At 39.4% G+C, this 17,097-nt stretch overlaps 1 protein-coding gene across 1 annotated transcript in view; it reads right to left on the reverse strand.

Moving 5' to 3' along the window:
• The window catches only part of ARHGAP21 (Rho GTPase activating protein 21), a 135,327-nt gene that overhangs the window by 21,853 nt on the left and 96,377 nt on the right, over positions 1–17,097 (reverse strand). Inside the window, 3 exon segments of the mRNA XM_044228132.1 lie at positions 2,020–2,122; positions 2,258–2,425; positions 14,990–16,886. Of these exon segments, the coding sequence (XP_044084067.1) occupies positions 2,020–2,122; positions 2,258–2,425; positions 14,990–16,886 (2,168 nt within the window).

Here is a 17,097-nt window from a genome sequence, read left to right on the forward strand (position 1 = left end):
TAGTCTGGACCACTGCGGTGGCCACGCCCCCACACAAACCTCCCGAGTGTAGCCGGTCCGGGAAGCACTGCTATTATTGGAGTATAAATCATCATCAAATGGAACTTCAGAAAATCGATACAAAAACACGGATAAAAAAGACAAATTGTTCTTTGAAAGGTTCAGAATCATAAAATGTCAATGTTCCTTAACTGTATAAATTAAAACACTGTGTTGCTAAAAATATCCATAAGAATTTAAGAACTAGAAAATTGACTTTAAAATTCAAGTAGTAAAATAAACAGAAATAGCCAGAATTTAGAAAAAAACATGAAGTAATGAGAGAATGGTCCCATCAATAGTAAAGACAGTATAAAACCACTACAATGAAAAGAATCTGGTGTACGTGAGTACACAGATAAATCATCTGATCAGAATGAAGGCTAAAAATAAAACTAAGTATGTTTAATAATTTAGTATATAGTAAAGATGAAGTATCAGTGGGAAAAATGTAACATTCAATAGATGCTTGGGGATAACTGAGACACATTAGAAAACACAAAGTCGGCCCTTTATCTCACTAATTGGAATAAAATAAACTCCAGATGAATCAAAGTTGTAAATACACACACACACACACAAAGATAAAGAAAAGCATAAATCTAAGAGGAAACATAGAAGAAGTTTGTTGTAATTTGGGAGGAAAGGCTTTTTCAATATGACTCAAAATCTGAAGCCCATTAAAAAAAAAATCCTAAATTTGACTGCAAGGAAAAAGTTTAACATTTTTGTACAGTTTAAAAAGAAACTTAAGAAACTCCAATGAAAGGTGCCTGGGTGGGTCAGTCCATTCAGCGGCTGCCTTCTGCTCAGGTCATGATCTCAGGGTCCTGGGATGGAGTCCCGTGACAGTCTCCCTGCTCAGTAGGGAGTCAGCTTCTCCCTTTCCCTTTGCTCTCTCCCTACTCATGCCTCTGTACTCACTCTCTCAAATAAATAAATAAAGTCTTTAAAAAAAAAAAAAAAGAAAATCCAATGAAAAATACTTAATTGGGAAAAGACTTTCAACACTCATCTCAGAAAAGAGCTAGTTTCCTTTAATAAAATAGCCCCCAGATGTCAATAAGGAAGACAGTACAGAGATGGGTGAAAGATATGAACAAGCAGTTCACAAGGAAAATACAAATATCTCTTAAATACATATGAAATGATATTCAATTAATAAGAAATTTTCCAAAAAGAAAAAAACCCCATTATGTGATACCACTGGATTTACAAAAAATCAAATGTTAAATAGCACGCTGGGCTGATGGGGGGCAGAGACTTCTGGAAACTGTGGTGGGAATGTGATTTGGTATAAGCTTTATGGAGAGCAGCTGACAATGTTTATTAATATAAAAAATACACAACCCCTCGATGTAACACTCTATCTTCCAACCATACTCACTTATATACTAAATGAACAAATATAGTCACTGAAGTATTGTTTGCAGTAGCATAAGATTCAATCAGTCTAAATGCCTATTGATAGAATATAGAATGACTGTTAAATATATTTTGGTAAAACTATTCGATGGAGAATAAAATAAGCACGAGAAAGCTGAGCCAGGAATAGACACACTGGATAATCGCCGTGATCAGTGTGCATGGCATCTATCATTTGTTTATAAAAATAATTAGAATATGTACACACACATATAAGCCTGTGTAAATGTCTCTGTGATTTTATGCAGAGAAGAGCTCAGAAAACAGTAACGTACTGGTGTCCGAGAAGACACCTGGGTAGCCAGAGGCCTACAGTAGCCATGATTGTTTAATACAAATAATTTTGGCATTATGTTTGTGTATTACTGATTTTCGAATGCTAATTTTAAAAATTCAACTGAACATCTAATGGAATAACTATTTTATTTTTAATTTGCATTTCTAATGTTATAAAGTTAAAAGTGTAAAAGAAATCATTAAAATTCAGTACTTATATGTCAAAGTCATGCTGAACACCCACAAATAAATATTTAAAATGATATGCTTAAGACTTACAATTTTGCATCTTCTCTGTAATCATCCAGGCCCTCATCATAGGATTTTGATCTTTCGGTCTTTGAGCTGGGCTGGGCCTCCAGGCTGGGAGGTCCGACAGATTCTGTAATCAAAAGCCAACATTTAGACATGGGCAGGTGGTTTCCAGATCCTTTTCGTAATGAGGAGACCATAGTTTGTCATAGTGTGGAAAAGTGAGAAGGAGAGATGGTTTGCACAGCCACTCACTGAAACGTACCCTGGTCATGGGAGAGCTGGCGGCGAATTAAAGGAGCCGACGTGGTGAGGCTGGGAGGGACCATTGCTATGGAGGGTGCCTGGGGGGCCTGCGGGGTGGAGGCTGAGATGACAGCAGAAGCGGGGATGTGTGCAAGGTCATGATCAATGCTGGGGCTCGTTGGTTCATCTAGAAAATAAAATGAAAATAAATATTGGTGGGATGCCTGGCCAGTTCAGTCAGTGGAGCATGTGACTCTTGATTTCAGGGTCATGAGTTTAAGCCCCCCACTTGGCTTAGAGCTTACTTAAAAAAAAAAAAAAAGGAGGAGGAGGAGGAGGAGGAGGAGGAGGAGAAGAAGAAGAAGAAGAAGAAGAAAAGGAAGAAAAAAAAAAAGAGAAAAAGAAAAAGAAAAAAACCACAGAATGCTAAATGACCTAATGATTAATAATCAATACACATTATTTTTTTAAAAAGATAGATTTTAACACTTAGACACTACAGTACCAATATATACAGTTAAAAATCTTATACAGTTATTAGTCTAGTAATTCCAAATAATTGAGAATGTGATCTAAGAAATTAAATAAGTTGCTGCTTCTACCAACAATTAATAACTTCATTAACAGATAATCAAGATACCAAAGTTATAGGTATTTAGAACCTGAACCTATGAAAGCAGAATGGTAATCATGTACCACCTTAAAAGAATTTCTCTCCTAATTTTAAATGTCTTCATTTCAGGAAGCTAAGCAAGGTGACCTGGCTGAGGCTTACCTTTCAGAGTATCAAGTCCTAAAACCTTCCTGTGCACAAAACACACGAGTGTATCTTCAATTTTTATGGAAAAATGAGCAAGGACAGTTTATGGCTTCCAGAAAAAGTTACACATTATCAAGACTGCTGCTATAGATAAAATGTTTGTGTTCCCCCCAAAACTCATCTTGAAACCGAATCCCTAATGTGATGGAATCTGAAGGTGGGGTTTTGGGGACTGATAAGGTCAGGACAGTGGCACTCTCATGAATGGTATTAGGGCGCCCTTCAAAAAGTAGCCTGAGAGAGAGATCCCTTGACCCTTCCTCCATATGAGGACACAACTTCTATGAACCAAGAATCGGGATCTCATCAGACACCAAGTCTACTGGCCTCTGGATGTTGGACCTTCAGCGTCTGGAACTGGGGGAAATAAATGGCTCTTGTTTAAGCTGCCCGGTCTGTGGTATTCAGAGGCCCGAATGGACTGAGATAGCCACAGGTTGAATGTTTGGCACTTTTGTGCTAATCAGGAATAGCCGCCCTCTTCCCAAGCAAATGTCGGCCCTCACCAGAGGAGAAATCCCCACTTGCCCCCTTGAGCAGACACCCTGGTGCCCCTGTAGAAATATAGATGTTTTAGATGTTATGAATTTCAAGCTTCTCCAAAGCCTGTCACTATCTGTCAGGAACAGAAATGCTATATGCCCGGACACATTAATAACAACAGCTAACATATGCACAGAGCTTGGTAGGTATCGGCGCCATTCTAAATACTTTAAATATATTTTTCATTTAATTCTTATGAAACCCTATGAAGTAAGTACTATTTTACGACGAAGAAGCCAAAACAGACAGGTTAAGTAACTCGTGTAAAGTTACCGATCCACAGGGACGGAATGTGGACCCAGAGAGTCTGATGCCAGAATTTCTAATCCAGAAGTGTAAACTATATTTGTTTTCCAAACTGGTGAGTAATAGTTCTGTTCGAAATTTTTACTCTTATACAAACATCAATGGTTTAAATTCCAACATTCTAGGCCAGGAGAGTGTAATTTAATAGAATGCTGGAACTCTATTCCCTAAAATCAAATGCCTTAAGTCTTAGAAAATCATAAATAACAGCTTTTATAAAGAATATACTATAATGATGACACAGACTTTGATTTCTTGATTTAAATGATCAAACTATTTTAATTTTGTCCAAATTCTAAGAATGCTCTATCATTTTAATGGGTAGCATTTTCATCAAGATAACTAATAATGATATAAACTCTAACATTTACAGCTAAAATCTACAAATTCTGACTATCTTGAGCTTATTTTACATTTTTATGTTTTTACAAAGCCTTTATAATTTAGCATCAGAAAACATTTTTTAAAAAATTGTCTATGAATCAAGTTTACTAATTTCTCTATGAATCAAGTACATGACAACTAAATATCCTGTTAGTGAGCATGAAATTATTCTTTTTTTCAAAAGAAGAGAACTAATTTTAAATCAACTGAATAAGGATAAAAATTTAACTTTACTAAAGATTATAATATTCTTGGGGCACCTGGGTGGCTCAGTGGGTTAAGCCTCTGCCTTCGGCTCAGGTCATGATCCCAGGGTCCTGGGATCAAGCCCCACATGGGGCTCTCTGCTCAGCAGGGAGCCTGCTTCCCACGCCCGCACACCCTCTCCTGCTTCTCTGCCTACTTGTGATATCTCTCTGTGACAAATGAATAAATAAAATCTTTAAAAAAAGATTATATTCTTTAAAACTTTCATTATGATGTAAATTACCACAAATTAATCAACTTTTTCAAATAATACATGAAGTAAGTTGGGTCCTCTGGGGTCTGCCTGAGACACCAATCTGTTATGGATTCAGATGCATGGTTATGAATGGGAAAATCTGTATTGTTTAGAAATTACGTGGCATATATAGTACCGAGAGCATTAATAGCAGGAGAGAAAACATTCTCAACAGTGGTGGGCAATACGTATGTCAAAGAGTGCCTAGGAAATGCCATGGGAAAAATCTTTCAGGACAATTTTAGGCCTTGCAAAGTAATTTAAAACATTTCTACACGTATTTATTTATTAGAATTAAATACCACACAGTGAAATTCACAATGTTCATGGATTAAGTATTAAACTAAATTTCAAAGGCAATTTTTGTTGTGACTCTGGACTTCCTAGAGGTATGCATATAATCTCTTTTGACTTGCTATATCTTGGAGGAAGTTTCTGTATTACACTGGGTTGGAATAATCTCCGCTTTAAGCATATGTGTACAAAAAGGGCTGGGACAGACACCTACCTGCTCTAGGGAGCAAGGGTGAATGGAGAGGCCTGGGCGGGAGCCTAGCACCCTGTGCTCACACACTTCAGTCCTGTTGCACTCTTTAGAATATATACATGTATTACTACGTTAAAGAGAGATGAGGAAAAGCTAGCTGTACTTCTAAAATACAAAGAATTATATTACCTCATATTTATAAGTTGTACTTTAATAAATCCAATTCTTCATTTGCTGTAAAAATGTAAGAACTTTCCATTGTAAGATTTTATTTATTTATTTATTTGACAGAGAGAGAGAGAGAGAGAGAGAGATCACAATTAGGCAGACAGGCGGGGGTTGGCAGGGAGAAGTCTCCCTGCTGAGCAGGGAGCCCGATGCAGGGCTCAATCCCAGGACCCTGAGGTCATGACCTGACCCAATGGCAGAGGCTTAACCCACTGAGCCATCCAGGCACCCTCCATTATTTTAAAAATACTATTGTTGTTGTGATGATTAATTGGAATTTTAAAGCCCTAATTTTAACCTATGCTTTCATGATCACCAATGTGTAGACCATGTGCAAACAAGAATGATTCAGGCTTATCTCATTTTCCACTGTAAGAAAATGTGCACTATTAAGTTGTCCAAAGAGAAAACCAGGGGGCAGTCAGATTTTCGACAAATTTCTATATTTTTAATCATCAAACTTAAATATTCTGTCAGATGAAAACAACTGATCATCTCTGAGGCATGTCACACACTACATTAAGATGTTAAGTAATGGACACAGAACACAGTTATGAACTATCAAGGCTGTAGACTTGCTATTATCAAGTGGCATAATCCCTCCTGAACTACATAATCCAAGGACTGACTGAACATCTGAGGCCTTAATTTCCCTTATTCACTAAGAGCCCCATAGCGCTTCACAATAAAGAAAAGGTGGAGAGGACACTGAAATTGTTATATATTCAAATTCAAAGTGATCACTCTTCCTTCATCTGTAAAAAGGACAGACCTAAATGCCCCAAATCTTTATTTCATTTTTGGAAAATACTGTCTTCCAAAAATAGATAAAGAATGAATTCTCACAGAAAATATATACTCCATGTTTCAATTTGGATTTTTTCCAAAGGGAGACTACTACAAATTATTATGTTTAAGCTGATGATTCATACCTGAATAAAAAAAATTTCACTGTTATCTCTTTCAATTAAAATTCCAGAAGAACATCTATAAGATTTCACAAAAAAGAAAAATATAGGGGCACCTGGGTGACGTAGTCAGTTAAGCATCCGACTCTTGGTTTTGGCTCAGGTAATGATCTCAGGGTCCTGGGATCGAGCCCCTCGTTGGACTCTGCTCAGCATGGAGTCTGCTTGGAATTTTGTCTCCCTTGTCCTCTATCCCCTGCCCCCACTCTCTCTCTTTTTCTCAAATAAATAAATAAATACATCTTAGAAAAAAAAAAAAAGAAAAATACAGACAGATACAGAATCAGTTAAGCATACTGTAAAACTTTATGTGTAACTCTTAGAATTGCTTTTCAAACAACAAAGAAAAAAATGGAAGCCCTAATACACATTGAGAGCTCGTATGAATAGGAACAACTAAAATCGTAACAGAAGAGCAGAGCACATGAAAAGACAAATCATGGAAGAAATGCAAAAGCCTAATAAAAATGTGAAAGAAAACCTGACTACTAATGAAATAACAAAATAAAACCAAGTAAAATTGGACAGCTATTTTTCATCTCATAACCTGGCAGATACTTTCATCTCATGATGTTCCTATCCTGGTTGCTCCTCTCCATCTTCTGCAAGATGACTGCAGAGAATGGATGCTGCTAGCTGCCCATCTCTGTCTTTGGGGTTCAGCGAGGCTACCAGAGTGCTCGCCTTTCTGTGGATGTGCCAAGCTTGACTCCGCAGGAGGCCCTTGCTCACTGAGTCCACAGTGATGGGCCAAGGGCGAAGAAGCTGATCCAGTCAGGACCAGTCATAGTCTCTCCACTGGATTTGATATATGGATACTGAAAAAAGTACAGTCTTTTTCTTCCCTTCCTTGAGGAACAAGAACTATAAAAATCAGTAAACTGAGCTGCCGGAGGCCATCTTTTCTACCATGTGGAGACAAAGTATCTGAGAATGAAGAAATCAAAACTGAGAAAAAGATACCCAATCTTGATGCCAAATCACTTGAGTTTTCAGATCCAGCCATGCACAGAACTAGGTCTACCCCAAAACTTTTTCACTGTGAGCCGACATTCCTTTTTGGCATGAGCTAATATGAAAAAAACTATCATTTGTCATCAAGAGAATTCCAACCAACACAAACATAGAACACAGAGTGTTTCCAGTTCCCCTTCACAAACAAGCATGACTCCTCATGAGACGTACTGTCCAGAGCTGCGCGTTAGAACAGAGCACAACGGGCCTTTCCTAAAACGAGCTGGGTTATGGGGAATTTTTCTCACCATTCAAATAATTATGCAAAGAAAGCATGACATCAACGTAGTTTGTATTTTAAAATTATAGTTGAGGATCATTTTATAAAACTCAGTGAAATTACTGGAATTTGGGGCGTAGACTGTGGCTAAACAGTCCATTCCTGGAAGTACCTTTGCTCTTCATTTCACCTCTGCTGGGAAGAGGTAACCCTACCCCTCCCCAAATTGCACTATCATTTAAGGAATGTTAACATCATAATATTCAAACACGATTCAGAATAAACTGTATGTTGCAAAGGGAGGAGTATAAGTTGGAAGAAATGGTGACTAATGTAAAAATGTATATGGAGGGGCGCCTGGGTGGCTCAGTCAGGTGAGTGTTCGACTCTTGATCTCAGCTCAGGTCTTGATCTCAGGGTCGTGAGTTCAAACCCCGCATTGGGCATATTTCCAAAACAGCATGAGTGTGCTTATATAATTTTTACTAAAAGTATGGACTGAACAAACTGCTTCTGTTCCAAGTCCACAAGAAGGGACACTGACTACAAATGACCTAGAAAGTCAATCTATCCCTCAAGCAAAATATGTATTTAAAAACCTTTGAGATTTTTTCCTTGTCCTTAAGGAAAAGGAGAATAAAATAATGCAAATGATTCTTTTTCTTACAAAGAAATTCAAATGGGAAAACTGTCTTTTTTTACTGGCCTTCTGAGATATTTACACTCAGTGTAAATCAAAGGGGATGGACAGCAGTTACATCAGGCTGAATTCTCCTTCCAGTGGGGAAGCATGAGCTCTTTCTTATGGACTAACAAGTAACAACTCATTATTCTTTGGTGATACATTTAATCTAATGTAACCACAATGAAATAAAGTCATTCTAAAAAACTGAACTCCCTAGGAAAATTTTACTTTACCCTATTAATAGCAATACTAGTTACTCAACATCGGGTGGAAAAGTTTTGGGTTTGATAAAGATGACGTGCTCAAGAAACTCCACACACCTTAAATTTAAGAGGTCTGGTTAGAAAGAATGCTTAAAAAATAAGCCAGTAATATATTAACATGAGGTTCTCATCTCTGATCATCAAGTGTCAGATCTCTACTTACTGAAACTCTTCATTAGTTACAAACAGAGCTCTGGAAACAGTAGGTCCTATTAAATTTTATATCAACTGGTAAAGAGTCCTATCACCTGGTCCAAATATTCCCATTTTTTAATAATAATTCAACTCATTATCATAATAGGATTTATCATGGCCAAACTTCTTTACTAATCAGCTCAGTAACATGCATTTAGGTAAACACTTAGCTTTGTGAAAGTCATTTTGAGATTTGGTTATTTTCATCACCAAAAATCCAATGCTCCATCTTCCCAGGAGAGACATGATTTTTTTTTTTAAAAGATCAGGAAGGGAGGAGAATTTTGATGCTTTATGCATGTTTGCCATTACCAGTTGGCAGCTGGTGCTGAGGGAAAAGGAGTGGAGCCGTAAATCGAAGACAAACTGTCGTGACAGTAGGGACCGGGAAGGGGGGAGATGAAGCGAGCGGGGGCTGTGCGTGGCCACGTGGTCAGTGCTGGGGTTGGATGGCGAGCGGACAGGACAGCATGAACATGTTTGCACAGCAAGTGATCCACATTTAAAGAGGGCAAGTGGAAGCCCACTTTTAGACATACCACAGATAACCGTTCCATTTACTTTGCTGAATTCCTGCCATCCCAGAGATGAGACGGGTTAACTCAAGGTTTTAAGATTCTGTGTGTGTGTGTGTTGGGGCGGGGGCACGTGGGTATGAAAATCGGCCCAGCTCACTAGCTGACAAATGCTGGAAGTAGTCATTTCAAGAAATCCGACAGTTACTTTAAAAACAGTCAATAAACAAGAGGCACCAATTTTTCTTTCAAATGAGTAATCTTCACACAGAAAAGAAGCAAGCTATGAGGAACAGGGAAGACTGGGCAGGGGGTCCTGTCTTGTTTGACTGTGTGAAAGCCACTCAGTTTCCCTGGATATTGAGTTTGTTACCTATAAAGTCCCGTAACTGGACGAGGAATATCAGGAGGGTCAATTCTGGCCAAGAGGTCTATAGTAATAAATCCACTAAGGGTGTAAAATGATCATTTGTGTAGTAATTTAAAATACCTGTAGGTTTTTCTAAACCAGGGATCTGTCAGGGGGCTTTTGAAGGTTTGGACTTTTTTTTTTTTTTTTTAAACTGCCAGATGTAGCTGAGAGTGTAATTACTATTAGCGCTGTTTTCAACATGAAAGAACTAGAACTAGCTGAAAATCGAGAAAGTCTAACTTGAGGGAAATAATTCTGTAGTTTTCATAGAGCTAAGTTAAAAATTTTTTTCCCCTAAATAATTCAGTATATTATTCTACAAGGTGTGCTGCAGATAAATTTGAAATAGTTCGGGATAAAAGCTAATGCTACTACCAAAGGAAGGTAAATGGGCATCTAAAATTATTCCATGGGGAAGAGCTTTGTTAACAACTCGGAACACACTCATTTATTTACTGAAAAGAGGCTAATTCAATTTTACGAAGTCTGAGTTAAGAATGGTGAATACTGAATGTAGAATTAGTTTCTGGGTTTAGCTTTAAAAGAGTGAAAGCCAGGGGGTGCCTGGGTGGCTCAGTAGGTTAAAGCCTCTGCCTTCGGCTCAGGTCATGATCCCAGGGTCCTGGGATCGATCCCCACACTGGGCTCTCTGCTCAGCAGGGAGTCTGCTCCCCCTCCCACCCCTGGCCTGCTTCTCTGCCTACTCCTGATTTCTGTCTGTCAAATAAATAAAATCTTTTAAAAAAATAAAAGCGTGAAAGCCAGGATTTAAATTGTAGCACATTTTTAGGGCATTGTCCAAAGAATAGGAGATTCCGAGCTAGCAGAGAATCAACTCTGCCAGTTACCTGCTGAGAAACCCTGAGCAAACGACTTAACTTTTTTTTTTTTTTTTTTACGACTTAACTTTATAAAGTGGTTCCTTTATGGATACACACCTACCTCCTGACCTACACTCCATACCGGGCTGTTAAAAGGATGGGTACATGAAATACTTGTTAGGTTATAAAGTACTACAGAAGTTTGGGGATTTTGTTGTTGCTATTATATTTAAAAATGAACTCCACCCCATTACTCAACAGAAGTAAAAATTTTAAAAAGTTTAAGTGCCAATGGAGTCACATCTTGTGGGAATGCCGGTAGATGAAAAAGACTGTAAGGTGATGAGTATAATTTTTGTCTTTATAGATCAGATGCTTTGTAGAAAGACTCAATAAGTATTAGTATCAAAGAATGGCCGGGCACTCGGTGCACTGCCCGTAATATCACCACTGGCATTAGGAGACTAGAGCTCCTAGAGGGAGAAGCTGGGTGTAAGGGGACACTCACCCACTCCCACTGCTGCTGGGTAAATTTCATATATATCTCACAAGCTTTAAACCTGCTAAGTTGGTTTAAAAAGGCAGGACCAGTAAGGCTGTACAAATCTAATTCAATTTTACATAGGCTAACGCTAAGTACATGCATATGGGCCAACTTTGAGATGAGAACAGAGTATTAAAGATACAGCAAGAAATTTTAAAAATTTGAAACAAAATTTAAAAAATAGCAAGAAAAAGGGAGGAAAATGAATTTGAAATGAAATCTGAGTGTGGGTTATACAGCTATAGTTTCTCTATATTAGTAATTATAAGAGTAGTATAAAGAAATGTAGGAAGTTCAGATTGTAGAATACATCTTAAATCCTCCTAGTAAATGTCAAATTAGTTATGAACTCATTACTCATTTTGTTTTGTGTTTACTCATAAAAGAAGTAAAAATTTATTTTCAGTACTTACTATGAAGCTTTATAAACTGCCTGTGGGGGGTAAAGAAAATACTGCCCATGACTGATATTCCTAATTTAAAAACAAATAAAATGGTTTATTTTCATTTCTCTAAATCTTTGTGAACCAAAAGAAATATTAGACATTAAATGTATAACAAAATGTTGGGAAATATTCTTTTTGTAAGACATACCATGTGCTCTCTATTATAAATGACTAAACAAATGAATTGGCTCCATTCTCTGGTATTTTGGGAATAAAGCCAAAGCACTTAATTCTTTTTTTTTTTTTAATTGCATTAATCTAAAATGTTTTCTTTCTTTTTTTTAATTTTTTTTTTTTTTTTTAGAATTTTATTTATTTACTTGTCAGAGAAAGAAAGACAGTGCGAGTGAGCACAGGCAGACAGAGCGGCAGGCAGAGGCAGAGGGAGAAGCAGGCTTCCTGCCAAGCTAGGAGCCTGATGTGGGACTTGATCCCAGGACACTGGGATCATGACCTGAGCCGAAGGCAGCTGCTTAACCAAATGAGCCACCCAGGTGTCCCTGGAATGTTTTCAAATGATATAAAATCATTATTAAAATCACAGAATATAAGATTCTAGAATGTGATAATACAAAGGCAAACCTACTTTCTTTCCTTTTAATTAAAGGTTCCATGAGAAGGCATCAAGTATATTCTCTGAAGTGTGTTTTATGATATATGTTAAACAGAGATCCTCTAAATAAAAGGATTCATGGTCAAATACTTCTATGAAAAATAGTGTTAGAAAATATACCTGGGGGGCCCTGGGGGGCTCAGCCAGTTAAGCATCTGCCTTCGGCTCAGGTCATGATCCCAGGGTCCTGGGATCGAGCCCTGCTTCAGGATCCCTGCTCAGCAGAGAGCCTGATTCTCCCTCTTCCTCTCCCTCATCCCTGCCACTCTGCCTATTCGTGCTCTCTATCTGTCAAATAAATAAATAAAATCTTAAAAAAAAGAGAAAATACACCTGGGAAATACAAAGTAGCATGTTTATGATTCTAAGAGTCCCATAGTAAAGACAAACAAAACCTGTTAAGCTATTTAAATCCAGCATTTCTCAGTTTATTTGATCACTAATTTTTTTTCCTCCTTAATCAAATGGAATTGATAGAAATATATCGGCAAACATTGCAAATAGTCTCTTTTACTCCATTTCAATGTTGATGTTTTATCCCAGTTTTATATATATATAAAATTACAGATCTATATCCCACGTATATATATAATAAAATTTCACAGTTTATATGTTATAATATATATTCACGTATATATAATTTAAAAAATAGATTGGAAAGAGAAACACCTATGGGTCAGATAACAGTTTAAAGCTCAATAATAAAAGGATTTCGATAGTGATTAAATTATGGAACTTATGCTTAATGAAATCTAAACGTTCTCTTATTGACTAAAAGTTTCTTTTATTTTATGGAACTTATACTTAATGAAATCTAAAAGTTCTTTTATTTTCTTCTTAAAAAAAGCATAAAATAATCATTAGTCCCCAGTTAATTCTACATGATGTGTAAAATATCTAGATGATGTGTAAGGTTCCATTTTGGGCAAAGTTCTATTTTCTGAGGTTAGATTTAAGGGTATGGATATAAATATGACTACAATTTAGGTTGAGATTCCCCACAAATGTTTACAACCTGCATATATCTTATTTATAAAAAATAGAAGTTCCACAGAACTTTCTCAAAAGCTGACTTTGATAGTGTTGCCTGACAGTCCAACAGTGTATTTAGAAAATTTCTCTTTGAGCAACTTGAAATGTTGCTCAAAGAGAAGCACACTATACTGTAAGATTACGGAGAACTCCTCATGAACTCATAGGGTAATGGGGTGAGGACGAGTACCGCCTTGGCCTCAAAAGAAGGCCCTGCGTCCCACAACTCCAGGGGGCGCTCTTCACAATGCATCTATGTACATGGCACCCTCTGGAGCTGTGCTCTGTGAGGAGGCTGAATCAGCCGGCCAAGTGTCAGTCTCTACTGCTTATTAATTGTGTCACTTTAGGGAAGTCATTTAACCTCTCTACAGCTTAAACTAAAGACAATACTAAGGACACACACTATAAGCCTGTTAGCGGATTACGCGTTGGAGCTGCACAGTAACTACCCTGAGAACTCTTCTTTTGATTTTGCTATATACTTAACCATCATCTCAAAAATTACCACTGCCCATCATTTCATCATTTCAGCCGGTATTTACTGAGTGTGTGCTACATGCCAGCCAGTGCTCTGGGTACTGAGGCTACAAAAGCGGACAAAAGATCTAAGAGCCTGGCTCTAAGGCAGCTTATATTCTAGCTCTGCAGAGAAACATGAAACAAAAAATACATCCAGCGGAAATAAGTGATCCGAAGATAAATAAAGTGGCAGACGGGGACAGAGGATGTCAGGTGCTGTGTACGTGTGTGTAGGGGGGGTACCTACTGCAGACAGACTGGTGAGGAATAGCCGCTTTGATAAGGTCAAACTCGAGCTCAGACCCCAGTGCAGAGAGGGAGAGAGTCTTGTGACTCTCGACGAAATGTGTCCCGGGGCTGGGAAGTGGCAGTGCCAGGGCCCCGAGGCATGCCTGGCGTGGTCCCACAAGTGCAAGGAGGCTGGGGCAGCCGAAGACGGGAGACGGGCTCGTAGAGGCGGAGTGGTGGTGGGGGGCACATACCACAGAGGGCCCTGCAGGCCACAGCGGGATTTGGAATTGTACCCTGGGTGATGGGGAAAGTAAACAGAGGGTCTGGTCAGAGCAGTGGCATGATCTGATTTTTCCGTCTTTAAAACACCACACTGGCTGCATTGTGGAGAGTACACCTGGGGTGTGTGGGAGCAGCCGCAAACCTAGGGGGACATACTAGCCCTCTACACTGGGACACATGTTGTAATTCGAGTTATTTTTTCCAATTCTATCCCAAGATTTACTCCAAAACAAAGTACCTTGACAACGAAGAGGTCTATTCATTCAGCCCAAAGAAATAGGAAATAAGAAAGTCAAAAGCACAGTTTAAATAAAAACTGATTACTAATTATTAAAACCATTCAACTTGGCTTTTGATTCAGAAGGATCATCAACTAGGTACCATTTGGTTTGCTGGGTCCCTTGGCCCAGACAGTGGAAGTCTGTTTCATTAAAAAAAAAAAAAGAAAGAAAGAAAGAAAGAAAGAAAGAAAGGAAGGAAAGAAAGAAAGTAAAGTATTGAGTAGATAATGTTAAAATAAAAAAGGAAAACTGCCACCTGACATCATTTTTGAGGGTAAAAAGCTATGGCTCTAGCTTTAGCACTGTTCAGGAAACTCAGGACAAATGTTTTAAAAATCACCGTAAAATTTTTGTGTCTGTTGCACTAGAAAGACCACCTTTCTGGAAAGATGTGTAACGTATCTGACACAGTAGCCACGGACTACCCATGAGCTCACCTATGAACGGGATGGAAGCCAAGGAATCCCCCGGTGGGCTGGTACTCGAGGCCTTCCTCTCCTCCATCCGCTTTATATGGACCTCGCGGCGCGCGTCGTTGGGCAGCCAGCAGGTGGTGTCCGACCCGGTGTCCTGGTCATTCACCGCCAGGATGTAGGACTGATGCCTTAAAGGCTGTGGTGTCTGGCGACCGGATGGAGGTTTCTCTCTGAGGACGACAGTTTCTCTACTATCTAAAGTATCTGACTCCTGAATGTCAGCCTCTCGGAGAGTTAAGTCCTGACTTCTCTGAGTGACAGATAATTCTAAATCCAAGGCGCCCGAGTTCTCCGTGGTCTGAGGGGCAGGCGCAACGGCAGCTCCAGATAGAGAGGGGGGTTTCCCGGGCTCCACCTGGTGATCGGGGGCACTTTCGGTCCTCGGCCATGTCTGCTGATTCAACAGACTGTTTTGATGCAAGTGATTTACTGGTCTTTGGTCTTTGACAGAAACAAATGAGTTCTGGTTAAATGATGGTTTTGTGACATGCGTAGAAGGCGCTTTCAGAGAATTACTTCGGACTTTCACAAGAGGTGACCTGTCTTGCGAAACGCCTCGAGGCAGTGACATTCCACAAGTGGTTGGAAAGTTTCTGTTGGACTGCAGTGGTTTTAGATCTGGTGGCACTTTTTTAAACTGAGACACAGATCCCACTCCCCTGCCAGGCATTCGCCTGTTATCGGAATTCACAACGCTTGCAGCCACGGTAAAATTCGAACCTCGAAAAGGCTTGTGAATTTCTTGCTGCCTGGGTCTTTCATAAATCCCTCGTCTATCATCTTGTTCAGTAAATCCACTCCACTTGTAGGTCTGCTTTCGTTCTCCATTTGAATCGGGCGTTTGACTCTCCGAATTGACGTTTTCTAAGGTTTCACCCTGTCCCTCGATATAATCCCAGGAACGAGTTCTATGATTGCTAAAACTAACAGATGGAGAGGTCAGGGCTCCTTGAGATGCACTTCGTGGACAATACGTCACTAACATAGAGTCCTCCAGCCTCTCCTGGGACACACTGCGCTGCCGGATCTGAACAGACTGGGGCCCTCGATCGTGGGAGGTGCTTCGACGTCGTACCTGCAAAGCAGTGCGGTTCGGTACCACCTGGTTATAATCTGCTGTGCTCTGAGATGCTGCTCTTAAACTATCTAGTCTTTCTTGAATTGTCCGACAACCTATGTGCGATCGTCTGTTATCAATATACTCTTTGTAGGTTTTATAGTTTTTCCAGTCTATGTGTTGATGGGAATTCGGAGAATAGTGATTAACAGACACGGAAGGCGAATCCACAGCCTGAGGTCTACTGCTGGAGATTCCCTCCGAATGTCCACTGTAATTGCCAGATTTAAGTAAAATTCCCGAAGGTTCCAATGATCTGGAGCCTGCAGTCTGATGAAGGAGATGGGCGGTGGGAATCGCTGAGGATGGGGAAGTGGTTCTGGACACTGTTTTCAACGAGGTCTGCTCGCTCATGCCATACCTCACCTCTTCAGTTCTATGTGCAGGAACTGTATGGTTGTTTCTATTAGTTAACAAATCTACAACCTTCTCAGAAGGTACAATAACAGTCCTTACACTTTCATTGCAAACACACACTGCTGTGTTCGACTTTGCGACATCTGTGGGAGACGGAGGCACTTGTATTTCCATTCTGTAGGCCCTGCTGGGTTGCGTCAGGACTGGGGTACTGGTTTGCTGTTTGCTCGATGATGGATCTGGAGGAGATACTTCCACTGGCTGTGCCATGGCTGAGGGGGCAGATGGTAGCCAGGGGTAGCAAATAGGTGGAGGTTCGGGGATATTGCGGGCATTGCCACTGTAGGCTTCATTGCCTTTCAGGTAGGCATCTTGAGAATACGCCTACGTGCAAAGGAGAAAAAAGTGTCATTTAGGATTCACAAGAAGAACAACAATTTCCATTCTTGCAATGGACCATTTTGGTTTATGGTGCCGTACCTTATTCCTAAGTGGCATTCGCTAAAGCAAGCATGCAAACACAACGTAAGGATGCGCTACACATTCAGAAAAGGGCTAGCCTTTCCGAAATCAAACTGGAGAATTTGCAACGATA

The sequence above is a fragment of the Neovison vison genome, chromosome 12 (assembly GCF_020171115.1).
Source record: "Neovison vison isolate M4711 chromosome 12, ASM_NN_V1, whole genome shotgun sequence".
Lineage (NCBI taxonomy): Eukaryota > Metazoa > Chordata > Mammalia > Carnivora > Mustelidae > Neogale > Neogale vison.